Raw genomic sequence first — 14,032 nt, forward strand, 5'->3', positions numbered from 1 at the left:
GATCAGAAGGTGCACACGGCCAGCCCCAGAGGAGCACTGTCACATGATCAGGAGAGGCTCAGGGCCAGCCCCAGAGGAGAGCTGTCACATGATCAGGAGGGGCCTAGAGTAATCCCCAGGGAAGAGCTGTGTGACTTCACCAGCAGCTCAGGACCAGCCCCAGGGAAGCGATGTCACGTGACCAGGAGCTCAGGACCAGCCCCAGGGAAGCGATGTCACGTGACCAGGAGCTCAGGACCAGCCCCAGGGAAGCGATGTCACGTGACCAGGAGCTCAGGACCAGCCCCAGGGAAGCGATGTCACGTGACCAGGAGCTCAGGACCAGCCCCAGGGAAGCGATGTCACGTGACCAGGGGGAGCTCAAGGCCAGCCCCAGAGGAGTGATGAGCCATGTGATCAGGAGGAGCTCTGCATCATCTGACCTACCTGGGTGAAGCCTAATCCAGACACATTTTACACCAAGACATTCAGACTATGTCTACACAAGCTTTTTTAAATATGGATTGGCTATTAAATAATGCCTTTCCCTTAATTTAGCATATACACACAGAAACAAATATAGTGATGCTTACACACATTTACCATCTGTAATACTGTGAGCGCACACATGCTAATAATGAATCTATGTGCAGACACGCTGCAATAGCAGGAGTGTCAAAAGTGAAACCAAAACGTACTACACCCAACTGTGACTCAACATTACCATTCTTACACAATGAGGACCAGAGGGCAGCTTTCAATTCAGTGAACTCTTAACTAAACTTGCTCCGTTTTCTATGGGTGACACAAAACTGTCGCACACGTTTAGTTTTCTAAAATCAAGAAACAAATCAATCAATCACAGGGTAATAACTTTACTGATGTGCTGTAACAAAATGTACAATCTTGGTCCTTTGTCAAGCCATTTGCTGGACTGCAGCTAAAACACTAAACAACCCCCCCCCCCCATCCCAATAAAAAAGGGAACAAAAAGAGGAGAATGGATAACAAAACCTTCAGGGTGTTGTAACCGAGGAAAAGACGAGATCATTTCAAATCGAATAGTTATCCAAATCAAAGGTACAAAAAAAACGTGAAACAAACGAGCCTGGTATTTCAGAGCTCAGCGTCACCGCGTCCGTCCGTGAAATAACTCAAGCAAATATATATACTTTTTGTGCAGAATAGAAAAGTAGGAACAGACCTAAGAACTCAATTTATTAACAATGACCATCTTATTAGTAACATATTGAATTGACACAATATCTCAATCCCAATGCACGTCACAATGATACTTTAGGGGCACGTCTGCAGCCCCCTTTTTAGGCAGAGTCTTGGCAGCACCTCTCCATTAGTGGTGATATCATTTTTACCCAGTTGCAAGCCGAGGCACAGGGCTGTATAGCGATCTGCCCAATATACACACAGTGTAAGCGGCCGAAGCTGGAGTCGAACTCGCAACCTTCCAGCTCCTGCAAAAGAATGAATACCAGCGTTTCCCCTTGACACAAGACAGGTATTCTTATCACTGCGGTCTCTTCAATGGCCTCCGTTTCCTTCTTTTTTTCCCATGTCTTGTACAAAAGTAGAAATAGTGGCCTAGTGCTTTTGAAGTCAAACCATTGCATGAATCCTTTTTAGATGCTCGTCTAGGGCAAGCGAACTTTGTGAGGTTTATTTAACCTAGTGGCAGGGGAGGCCTGCAACATCCGTCCCGGCCGTGAAAGGGTTACCAGTCTGTTTAATTTGATCCCTTTTAGATCGGTGGAAGCTTTTTTCCGCCCCCCCCCCCCCCCCCCCCTCCTCGGATATCCTGGCGAGAATAAAAGAGCAAAACAATTATCCAGCGTTCGTGATACTGAATGTGCACAGATCAAATGCAGTGAAATTCAGAAAGTGCAGTCGGCCAAGACAAATTCCTTCTCTGCCAGAAAAATCTGGCAATACAGCGATTACAAGCGACTTTTCTAAGAAACGGCTTCCTTACTCTGTTTTGGTAAATCAATTGGGACAATGACAAAATGAACTGAAATCTGAAAACTCCCACAATAATTCACAAGCTGGGCTTTTAATTTTTTTTTGGCAGACTGTACATAATACCCGTGCTTCTACCTGTTTGAAGTATGCGGCTGGTAAAGGATTGGTCTTACATATATGAAAAACAGATCCTGGGCTAAATATACCAATGATAATATATATATATATATATATATATATATATATATATATTATGTTATATATATATAATGTGTGTGTGTGTGTGTGTGTGTGTATATATATATATATATATATATATATATATATATATATATATATATATATATATAGGGACCATGTTAAAAATGGTTTTTGAGGCAAAAAGTGACACTGTGTGCTCATTTGCATGTCATTTCCCAGAATCCCTTGCTGCAGTGGAAGTGCTGTATGCTGGGTGATGATGGGGAAAGGCGGGGTTGCAGACCTGCCTAAGACATGCAGATGAGCATACAGTTATATTTGCATATATATATATATACTGTATATATGTATAAATCATATACAGATCGCCCCTTTCGCTGTCCATTTCACGAATGTCTTTTTGCACTTTGTATAACAATGGCCATTTCACCCTGATGCGTGTATATTATGGGATATGAGGCAGGGGTACAGGGGAATTTCATGTGGTATCTTTCCCAGTTTGCACATGGTGCCAATCAGGGAACATTACGTACCCGCGTTTCGCTCCTCTCACGTCCGTTTACTATAACAAGTCCTTTTTCGTGCGGTTCTTCGCGGGCGGCTGCCGGAAACGCTGGAATCGGCCGGAGAAGACGCATGGACGTTGGAGTTTTCATGCAGCACCTCCTGCGGCAGAAACAAGATGCTGAGCTGCAAACTAGCCGTGGTACGGGACACAGAAGGCGCTGTATGTGTAATAAGTAATATTGTCGCTCCACAGGAGGGGTGGCAAACTCCAGTCCTCAAGGGCCACCAACAGGCCAGGTATTAGGGATTTCCCTCCCAACTATGTAACTCCTCCTACTGACTCTCCCCAAGGTGCAAACTGGGGCAGACACAGAATGTGATACATCTCATTATAATCTGTGCACCATGTAACTCACCCCAACTCCTCCTACTGACTCTCCCCAAGGTGCATGCTGGGACAGAGACGCAGAATGTGATACATCTCATTATAATCTGTTCACCATGTAACTCCCCCCAACTCCTCCTACTGACTCCCCCCAAGGTGCAGGCTGGGACAGAGACGCAGAATGTGATACATCTCATTATAATCTGTGCACCGTGTAACTCCCCCCAACTCCTCCTACTGACTCTCCCCAAGGTGCAAGCTGGGGCAGAGACGCAGAATGTGATACATCTCATTATAATCTGTGCACCGTGTAACTCCCCCCAACTCCTCCTACTGACTCTCCCCAAGGTGCAAGCTGGGACAGAGACGCAGAATGTGATACATCTCATTATAATCTGCACCATGGAACTCCTCTCACTGACTCTCCCTAAGGTGCAAGCTGGGGCAGACAGGGCAACATTGGAGCAAAATGTTTTTAATACATAGGTGCAGGGCGAAAATGCCCTAGTTTTACTCCAAAACTTCTTGATACCCATTTATGTTCCCCGACGGCCAGAAAGGGGTTCTCACTCTACAACTGTGTCAAAGATCGAGTCAGACGGAAGTTTCTCTGAATCATGCAAATCATACAGAATCCACACATAAAAACAACAAAAAACGATCACAATAGGTGCTCAGAAACTTACGGAAATAGGTAACCAAACCGCATTGTTTCCACTCTCCGTGCCGAGTTATTCCAGCATTGAAACATCCTCTTTCAGAGTTAGTATAGACCCTGCCTCGTTACCACAGAGAGTTTGTCACACAAAGCCAGTCAGCAAAATACCATGACACTTCCTTTATCATAAGCCTTTCCGAATTCCTTTACCCCCTCCTCCCCTGCTACAGGGCCTGCAAAATAAGCCGCCGAGTGCTTTAAAGGTGCGCTTCCGCCGACTGGGGTTCTTTTTGTTTTATATGTGTGGGAAGAAGGGGGTCTCCGGAACGGCTTCCTGAGATACTTACCTCCGTAAGGGCTGCCGGTACTTCCGGATTCTTAAATCGCCCAAGCCACGTGGGCCAATAGGAAGCCGCGACACGAAGTTGCAGCTTCCTATTGGCTCGAAAGCCGCAGGAGATCGGAAAGATTTCAGGCATCTCAGAGAGCCGGGGGATCCAGAGCTGAAATTAACACTGATCAGTTTTGAGACCGGCACCCCCCCCCCCCGCCCCCTAAAAGACTGAGCTTCCGATTGAGTCACCTATGCTAAAGCAGGGATATCCTAAATACCTGACCTCTTGGTGGCCCCTGAGGACTGAAGTTGGCCACCTCTGGGCAATCCTCCAATCACTTCAATGAGTATCCCAATCTTACCTGGTCTGGCAGAGAGGGTTCTGGGTGGCCAACTGTAAGTGTGTCAGTGACGTTACTTCCTACGTCCTTTCCACCGGTGGCAAGGCTTCCGATTTCTTCTTCTGTAGACTCATCCGTGTCATCGTCGCTGTCCTCGCATTTCACCACGGTGTTGACCACATTTGTCCTAGTGCGGTTGGGTGGCAGGGTGGCCAGTAAGGCCGGGAAAGTAAAGGCAGAGAGAAAGCGTTGTTTGAGCAGGAGGTAAGCTGGGTTGTCCTGCAGATTTTGGTCCACCACGTCACTGAGGATCTCTAGCTTTCGAGTGGAGCTCCTCTCTTCGCCATCAATGGGGGGCACCAGTTTGAAAGCCTTCTGCTCCAAGACATTCTTTTGCAGTAGAAGCCTCGACAAGGTCTTAAGATTGCAGATGGAAGGAGGCATGTAAGGCATGCTGTTCCTTAACGCCGGCACCTCCACTCCCTGCTTCCCCTGCAACCACTCCTTCACTTTCGCCTCTTCTTCCAAGGACACAAGACTCACATCCAAGACATTTTTCTCATTGTTGGACACGGGATGTTTGGGGGAGCTGCCAGGAGGAGGAAGCTGACCGGGCCTTGAAGCCGTCTGTAAATTCTTCACCATGACGGTTTCGGGATAATTTGGGATCAGGAGTCGTGCCATTTTAACCACTGGATATTTCTTTGGCGTCAGGGCAGACTGGCTCCTTATTCCAGAGTCCCCTTTGCTTACGTTCGTCTGGTCCAAGCAATTGGTAGCACTGGAGGAAGGACCTGGTGTTGGCAGTAAGTCACCAGGCAGCTGCGGCGAATGTACGTCAGTAGCTACAGCGACCTGTGGGGAAAGTGAGACATCTACTGCAGACATGGCATTCGAGGAGCTGCTATTTGTGCCTGTTGGAGACCCCGGTGCCTGCACAGAGGAATCCTCTTTCTCTTCACTGCTGGAAGCTAATGATTTCGTAACCGCTGATGAACTGTTTCCATCAGACCCGTCTGCCATCTTTCCCTCTGCCTCCGAGGACAGCGGTGTTGCCATGTTATTAACTTCCTTTCCATTTACAGAAGCGACCGGTGGTGCAGACACGCCGCCTGTGCTTTGCCCGGCAGCTTTTTGGACCGGACTAGGAAAGCCTACGGTCTGTATGGGCAACGGGACGAGACCATGAGGGGTAACTATCCAGGTGATGGGCACGGAATTGTTGTTCCCCATCTGCGATGTCACGGTAGGCATTAATGTTATTGAAGTTTGCCGTGGAAGCTGTCCTGGGGAACCTGGCAAACACCCTGGGGTGGATTGAGTCTGGGGCAGCACCATGGTCTGCTGGTGACCCGTTGCGTTGGGCAATGAATGAATCATTAGGGGTTGGGAAACCATCATGTTGGGAGGCAGTACAAGTGCGTTTTGAGCAGCTTTCCGAGCCTTTGCTTCACGCATCCTCTTCTCCTTCAGCAATTCAAACACGGTCTTGGGCTTCTGTATGGGCGCAAGAGGTCTCCCTTGGTTCACATTACCGCATTTCTGTCCCTGACTGGCAGCTATTGCCCGGGGTTCCTGGTTCTTCCTTTGTGGCGGAGCCTTGATTGAACGAACTGCAACCAAAGAAAGACATAATACAGTATTGAGTATGACTAACCAGCCTAAAGCTTCTTCTACTGTGAGAAAGCAGACGCAAGGCATTATTGAATCCCACCCAACATCAATAGATAATATTACTAAATTACAGTGGGCTATGTGGTAGTAGGGGTTGGCACCGTTCACCTATTAACACAATTGCCACAGCAGGGCCAGTACCTATGTTATACTCTTTTGATGATAGATTGTAAATTAAACGTATACTTAATGTACAGTGTAGCATACACTTACACAATAGGTAATGGAAATCTCCCCCCCTATGCTCCCAATTCCCACCCTCTCCTTAAATGGGAAGCTCTGCCAAGTATCAACCTCCTTACGTTTGGCATCACTATGTGATAATTCAATGTATTTGTGCTCTTGTTATTTTCTGTATACGTTTTATAATACATACTGGACACCTAACAAGCTCCTATGAAACCCCCAAAATAACCACAACATATATATAAGCATATGAGTGTCACAGAGGAGTGCTAGTGAGAATGGCAATATATATTTAAAACCAGAGACAGAACATAAAACACAGACAGAGCTCAGTGCACATCCAGTGAAACTCATACACGGTACAGTGCCTAAATATATATGTATAAATATCTATTAAATAAAATGGTCTTTTAGTTTAACATTTTGGCCAAATTGTTGTAAGCCCCTGAGCCACTGCACGGCAGACCACATCTCAAGGGTCCCTAACACTAATATAAATTCTTAATAACCTGTGCAATACCAGGAAGAATGATTTATAATAAATCTGTCAATATTAGTTGCAAAGTTCTAAGTCTGATTGAAGCTTTTATTAACCTGTACATTACCAGGAAAAGCACTCTGTATTAGATTTGTCACAATCATACTGCAAGCAAGCAAGTTCCCCTGAGAGTGGGAGATGCTATGGAGTGAGCTTTTAACCATTTAAATGTGAGAGGGGGTAAGCTTCAATTAGGTAGGAGGTTGCCACCCTCCAATCAGCTAAGACTAGCTGAACAAGAATTGTAAAACATACTGGACACCTAACAAGCTCCTATTAAACCCCCAAAATAACCACAACATATATATAAGCATATGAGTGTCACAGAGGACTTTTAAACCCCCAAAATAACCACAATATATATAAGCATGAGTGTCACAGAGGATTTTTAAACCCCCAAAATAACCACAACATATATATAAGCATATGAGTGTCACAGAGGATAATTGAAGCTTACCCACTCCCACATTTAAATGGTTAAAAGCTCACTCCATAGCATCTCCCACTCTCAGGGGAACTTGCTTGCTTGCAGTATGATTGTGACAAATCTAATACAGAGTGCTTTTCCTGGTAATGTACAGGTTAATAAAAGCTTCAATCAGACTTAGAACTTTGCCACTAATATTGACAGATTTATCATAAATCATTCTTCCTGGTATTGCACAGGTTATTAAGAATTTATATTAGTGTTAGGGACCCTTGAGATGTGGTCTGCCGTGCAGTGGCTCAGGGGCTTACAACAATTTGGCCAAAACGTTAAACTAAAAGACCATTTTATTTAATAGATATTTATACATACACTGTTCCGTGTATGAGTTTCACTGGATGTGCACTGAGCTCTGTCTGTGTTTTATGTTCTGTCTCTGGTTTTAAATACGTTTTATAATATATAAGTATTTCTGTGTCACTGGCCTGAATCTCCCGTTGCGGTGTGTTACAGAATGTGCTGCGATGATTTTGATCTAGGCACGGGGCGGCCAACTCCAGTCCTCAAGGGCCACCAACAGGTCAGGTTTTAAGGATATCCCTGCTTCAGCACAGGCAGCTCAACCAGTGGCCCAGTCTTTTACTGATCTGTTTGGTGGCCCTTGAGGACTGGAGTTGGTCAATCCTGTTCTAGGGCTATGAAAACCACAAGTAAATTGTTCATACCTATCGGGCTCTTTGACGAAGGGGATACCTAGAGGCAAAGAGAATAAAACAAAGTCAACAAACGGCTTCTTATTCAAAAGGAGCAATTCATACCATTTTCATTTTAAACACAGGTTTGAATCAGGGGGGTCTCCGGAGCTGAATCCCATTCATTTCAGCTCCAAGAAGCCCCTGCTTCCTGAGATACCGACCTCCATAGGGTTGTGCCGGTCCACCGCTCCGGCTGAGCTAGCTGGGTTTTAAAGTTTAAAGCTCCTGTGTCACGCGGGCCAATAGGACGCCACACACCGGATGACGTCACAGCTTCCTAGTGGCGCGCGAGCTTTGAAACCCCGCCATTGCGTGAACCCTGGTACCCGATCGGAGTGGCTACCGGCACCTACTACGGAGGTAAGTATCTCAGGAAGCAGGGGGTCCCAGAGCCCAAATAAACAGGGGTTCAGCTACGTAGACCTCCTGCTCTAATGGAAAACAACCAAATCTCAGGCATGTGAGTGCACAATTATTATACTTAAACATTTAGCGGCCTAGGCAAGTACAATGAAATTAGAAGAAGCAGGCGGTCCAGGGATCACTTGTAGGCCCTACAAGGGCTGGATTTGGCTCACGAGGTGTAAGTCGAAGAGCCCTGGTGTACTTTATATGATATAGGGCTCTATGTATCTTAAATATCAAATATAGATATAAAACTTTTTTTTTTTTTTCACTATAGTGATTGTGTAAAAAAAAATGTAAATAAAATAATAGCTCCTAAATCCATCCGATTACTGCAACTTTAGAATTCCTGCATTCTTTAGTAACCTGGCCATATTGGCCTCTAGCAAATCCAGCGTGAATAGTACGTTCCATAACATTTGCTACCTTGCAAATCATAGCTTAGACCAGGGGTGCGCGGCGCTTACAGAGGCCCCTGCGCTCTTCCCAACAACATTTAAATTAAATGCCGGGGGGAGCACGCGAGGCCACTGTATATCTCTTACCAGCGGCTTCCGGCGACACGTCGCCATAACGTGGGGTCAAATGACGCCGCGGAGTCCCATGGCAACGCGATGTCACATGACGCCGGAGAAAAAGTAAGGAGGAAGCGGAGCGAGTGGGGAGAGCGGACAGGGGGACGCAAAGCAAAAAAAGTTTGCGCACCCCTGGTTTAGACTGTGAAACAACTTAAAGTGACAGTACATCATGGCTCTTTAACTGGCGGCTTGCAACGGTTCTGGTTTTGGCCCTTGGACACACGGCTCCTGCTAATATCACGCTAGTTTTTCTCAATGAAACTCACTTGTTAATCGATAGGGTACAGGTTACAGGTAGGGTACAGGTTATCCATGCCGGCAAAATGTTGAAATCTAATAATTTTCAAGTCTTTAAATGTATTTAAAATGACATTACAATAACCTTGTGGCCCTTTGACTCAAGGGTTTCTGACCTGGGCCCTTTGAAGAACTGGTTGAAGAGCCCTGCCGTACACATTATGTGAGATATTGATGTGGCAGCAAAGCATTAAGTTATGGAGGACGGAGCCTTGTTGATGGTGTTTGCTTACCGTTGGAGGTCCTGCTTGCAGCGTTTTGGTGAAGGCTCGGAACAGCTCGGACTGCTTGGATTTCCTCTGTCGGATCATTTGGAGACAGCCCTCTGCGTCTATCTGAAAGAGCTTCGAGAAAGGGAAGAGGGAGAGGGGATCAGAGACAGGAGCTGTACATCCAGCCATCTCACCGCTGCTCAGACTCAATGGTGCATCTGAGCACATCATCCAGGCCGAGCAGGGGTGGGCAACTCCAGTCCGCACGGGCCACGAACAAGTCAGGTTTTCAGGAAATCCCAGCCTCGAAGACTGAGCCACCTGTGCTGAAGCAAGGAGTGATTAAAGCCACCTGTGCCGACGCTGCGACTGATTGAGCCACCTGTGCTGAAGCAGGGATATCCTGAAAACCTGACCTTTTGGTGGCCCTTGAGGACTGGAGTTGCCCACCTCTGAGTTAATGTCCGAGTAGTTGTGAGGTCATCTGTGGGCGTCTCTGCCCCCCACTTTGCGCGTCTCCAACCGGAATTCTACTGAAGTTTAAGCCTGTTATTTTTACTTTTATGTTTAGAACTTCTTAATTATATAAAGAAAAGACAAATGTTTTAGCCCTAGTAGGTTGAACTTCCGTTGGATCCGTTAAACATGCCACTGTCATTTATTCCTTCGGAGCCTAGGAGGGACTGCCGCTAAGAACGTGGACATGCAGCCTTTCCATACACAGATCCCGCAGCCTTTCCATACACAGATCCCGCAGCCTTTCCATACACAGATCCCGCAGCCTTTCCATACACAGATCCCGCAGCCTTTCCATGCACCGATCCCGCAGCCTTTCCATGCACGGATCCCGCAGCCTTTCCATGCACGGATCCCGCAGCCTTTCCATGCACGGATCCCGCAACCTTTCCATACACGGATCCCGCAGCCTTTCCATACACGGATCCCGCAGCCTTTCCATACACAGATCCCGCAGCCTTTCCATACACGGATCCCGTAGCCTTTCCATACACGGATCCCGCAGCCTTTCCATACACGGATCCCGCAGCCTTTCCATACACGGATCCCGCAGCCTTTCCATACACAGATCCCGCAGCCTTTCCATACACAGATCCCGCAGCCTTTCCATACACAGATCCCGCAGCCTTTCCATACACGGATCCCGCAACCTTTCCATACACGGATCCCGCAGCCTTTCCATACACAGATCCCCCAGCCTTTCCATACACGGATCCCGCAGCCTTTCCATACACGGATCCCGCAGCCTTTCCATACACGGATCCCGCAGCCTTTCCATACACGGATCCCGCAGCCTTTCCATACACAGATCCCGCAGCCTTTCCATACACGGATCCCGTAGCCTTTCCATACACGGATCCCGCAGCCTTTCCATACACGGATCCCGCAGCCTTTCCATACACGGATCCCGCAGCCTTTCCATACACAGATCCCGCAGCCTTTCCATACACAGATCCCGCAGCCTTTCCATACACAGATCCCACAGCCTTTCCATACACAGATCCCGCAGCCTTTCCATACACAGATCCCGCAGCCTTTCCATACACAGATCCCGCAGCCTTTCCATACACAGATCCCGCAGCCTTTCCATACACGGATCCCGCAGCCTTTCCATACACGGATCCCGCAGCCTTTCCATACACGGATCCCGCAGCCTTTCCATACACAGATCCCGCAGCCTTTCCATACACAGATCCCGCAGCCTTTCCATACACAGATCCCGCAGCCTTTCCATACACGGATCCCGCAGCCTTTCCATACACAGATCCCGCAGCCTTTCCATACACGGATCCCGCAGCCTTTCCATACACGGATCCCGCAGCCTTTCCATACACGGATCCCGCAGCCTTTCCATACACAGATCCCGCAGCCTTTCCATACACAGATCACGCAGCCTTTCCATACACGGATCCCGCAGCCTTTCCATACACGGATCCCGCAGCCTTTCCATACACGGATCCCGCAGCCTTTCCATACACGGATCCCGCAGCCTTTCCATACACAGATCCCCCAGCCTTTCCATACACAGATCCCGCAGCCTTTCCATACACAGATCCCGCAGCCTTTCCATACACGGATCCCGCAGCCTTTCCATACACGGATCCCGCAGCCTTTCCATACACGGATCCCCCAGCCTTTCCATACACAGATCCCGTAGCCTTTCCATACACAGATCCCGCAGCCTTTCCATACACAGATCCCGCAGCCTTTCCATACACGGATCCCGCAGCCTTTCCATACAGATCCCGCAGCCTTTCCATACACGGATCCCGCAGCCTTTCCATACACGGATCCCGCAGCCTTTCCATACACAGATCCCGCAGCCTTTCCATACACAGATCCCGCAGCCTTTCCATACACAGATCCCACAGCCTTTCCATACACAGATCCCGTAGCCTTTCCATACACAGATCCCGTAGCCTTTCCATACACGGATCCCGCAGCCTTTCCATACACGGATCCCGCAGCCTTTCCATACACAGATCCCGTAGCCTTTCCATACACAGATCCCGCAGCCTTTCCATACAGATCCCGCAGCCTTTCCATACACGGATCCCGCAGCCTTTCCATACACAGATCCCGTAGCCTTTCCATACACAGATCCCGTAGCCTTTCCATACACAGATCCCGTAGCCTTTCCATACACAGATCCCGTAGCCTTTCCATACACAGATCCCGCAGCCTTTCCATACACAGATCCCGTAGCCTTTCCATACACAGATCCCGTAGCCTTTCCATACACAGATCCCGCAGCCTTTCCATACACAGATCCCGCAGCCTTTCCATACACGGATCCCGTAGCCTTTCCATACACAGATCCCGCAGCCTTTCCATACACAGATCCCGTAGCCTTTCCATACACAGATCAGATCCCGCAGCCTTTCCATACACACCTTTCCATGCACGGATCCCGCAGCCTTTCCATACACAGATCCCGCAGCCTTTCCATACACAGATCCCGCAGCCTTTCCATACACAGATCCCGCAGCCTTTCCATACACAGATCCCGCAGCCTTTCCATACACAGATCCCGCAGCCTTTCCATACACAGATCCCGCAGCCTTTCCATACACGGATCCCGCAGCCTTTCCCATACACGGATCCCGCAGCCTTTCCATACACAGATCCCGCAGCCTTTCCATACACAGATCCCGCAGCCTTTCTATACACAGATCCCGCAGCCTTTCCATACACAGATCCCCCAGCCTTTCCATACAGATCCCGCAGCCTTTCCATACACAGATCCCGCAGCCTTTCCATACACGGATCCCGCAGCCTTTCCATACACAGATCAGATCCCGCAGCCTTTCCATACACAGATCCCGCAGCCTTTCCATACACAGATCCCGCAGCCTTTCCATACAGATCCCGCAGCCTTTCCATACACAGATCCCGCAGCCTTTCCATACACGGATCCCGCAGCCTTTCCATACACAGATCCCGCAGCCTTTCCATACACAGATCCCGCAGCCTTTCTATACACAGATCCCGCAGCCTTTCCATACACAGATCCCGTAGCCTTTCCATACACGGATCCCGCAGCCTTTCCATACACAGATCCCGCAGCCTTTCCATACACAGATCCCGCAGCCTTTCCATACACAGATCCCGCAGCCTTTCCATACAGATCCCGCAGCCTTTCCATACACAGATCCCGCAGCCTTTCCATACACGGATCCCGCAGCCTTTCCATACAGATCCCGCAGCCTTTCCATACACAGATCCCGCAGCCTTTCCATACACAGATCCCGCAGCCTTTCCATACACAGATCCCGCAGCCTTTCCATACACAGATCCCGCAGCCTTTCCATACACAGATCCCGCAGCCTTTCCATACAGATCCCGCAGCCTTTCCATACACAGATCCCGCAGCCTTTCCATACACGGATCCCGCAGCCTTTCCATACACAGATCCCCCAGCCTTTCCATACACAGATCCCGCAGCCTTTCCATACACAGATCCCGTAGCCTTTCCATACACAGATCCCGTAGCCTTTCCATACACAGATCCCGTAGCCTTTCCATACACAGATCCCGCAGCCTTTCCATACACAGATCCCGTAGCCTTTCCATACACAGATCCCGTAGCCTTTCCATACACAGATCCCGCAGCCTTTCCATACACAGATCCCGCAGCCTTTCCATACACGGATCCCGTAGCCTTTCCATACACGGATCCCGCAGCCTTTCCATACACAGATCCCGTAGCCTTTCCATACACAGATCAGATCCCGCAGCCTTTCCATACACACCTTTCCATGCACGGATCCCGCAGCCTTTCCATACACAGATCCCGCAGCCTTTCCATACACAGATCCCGCAGCCTTTCCATACACAGATCCCGCAGCCTTTCCATACACAGATCCCGCAGCCTTTCCATACACAGATCCCGCAGCCTTTCCATACACAGATCCCGCAGCCTTTCCATACACGGATCCCGCAGCCTTTCCCATACACGGATCCCGCAGCCTTTCCATACACAGATCCCGCAGCCTTTCCATACACAGATCCCGCAGCCTTTCTATACACAGATCCCGCAGCCTTTCCATACACAGATCCCCC

The 14,032-nt window shown here is 48.6% G+C and overlaps 1 protein-coding gene across 3 annotated transcripts in view; it reads right to left on the reverse strand.

Moving 5' to 3' along the window:
• Positions 1-945: 945 nt before the first annotated feature.
• Positions 946-14,032, reverse strand: part of SNAPC4 (small nuclear RNA activating complex polypeptide 4) — a 43,612-nt gene continuing 30,525 nt past the window's right edge. For 2 of the 3 annotated variants that reach the window (XM_075578871.1, XM_075578872.1), the window contains exons 20-24: positions 9,476-9,586; positions 7,933-7,960; positions 4,404-5,995; positions 2,691-2,823; positions 946-1,792 (exon numbers count right to left, since the gene is read on the reverse strand). In XM_075578871.1, coding sequence (XP_075434986.1) covers positions 2,707-2,823; positions 4,404-5,995; positions 7,933-7,960; positions 9,476-9,586 — 1,848 coding nt within the window. In that variant the 3' untranslated portion in view covers positions 946-1,792; positions 2,691-2,706. The remainder of the gene's footprint in view (positions 1,793-2,690; positions 2,824-4,403; positions 5,996-7,932; positions 7,961-9,475; positions 9,587-14,032) is intronic. The other variant, XM_075578873.1, reaches the window with a different exon arrangement.

Source organism: Ascaphus truei, chromosome 21 (genome assembly GCF_040206685.1).
Source record: "Ascaphus truei isolate aAscTru1 chromosome 21, aAscTru1.hap1, whole genome shotgun sequence".
In the NCBI taxonomy this organism is placed as follows: Eukaryota; Metazoa; Chordata; class Amphibia; order Anura; family Ascaphidae; genus Ascaphus; species Ascaphus truei.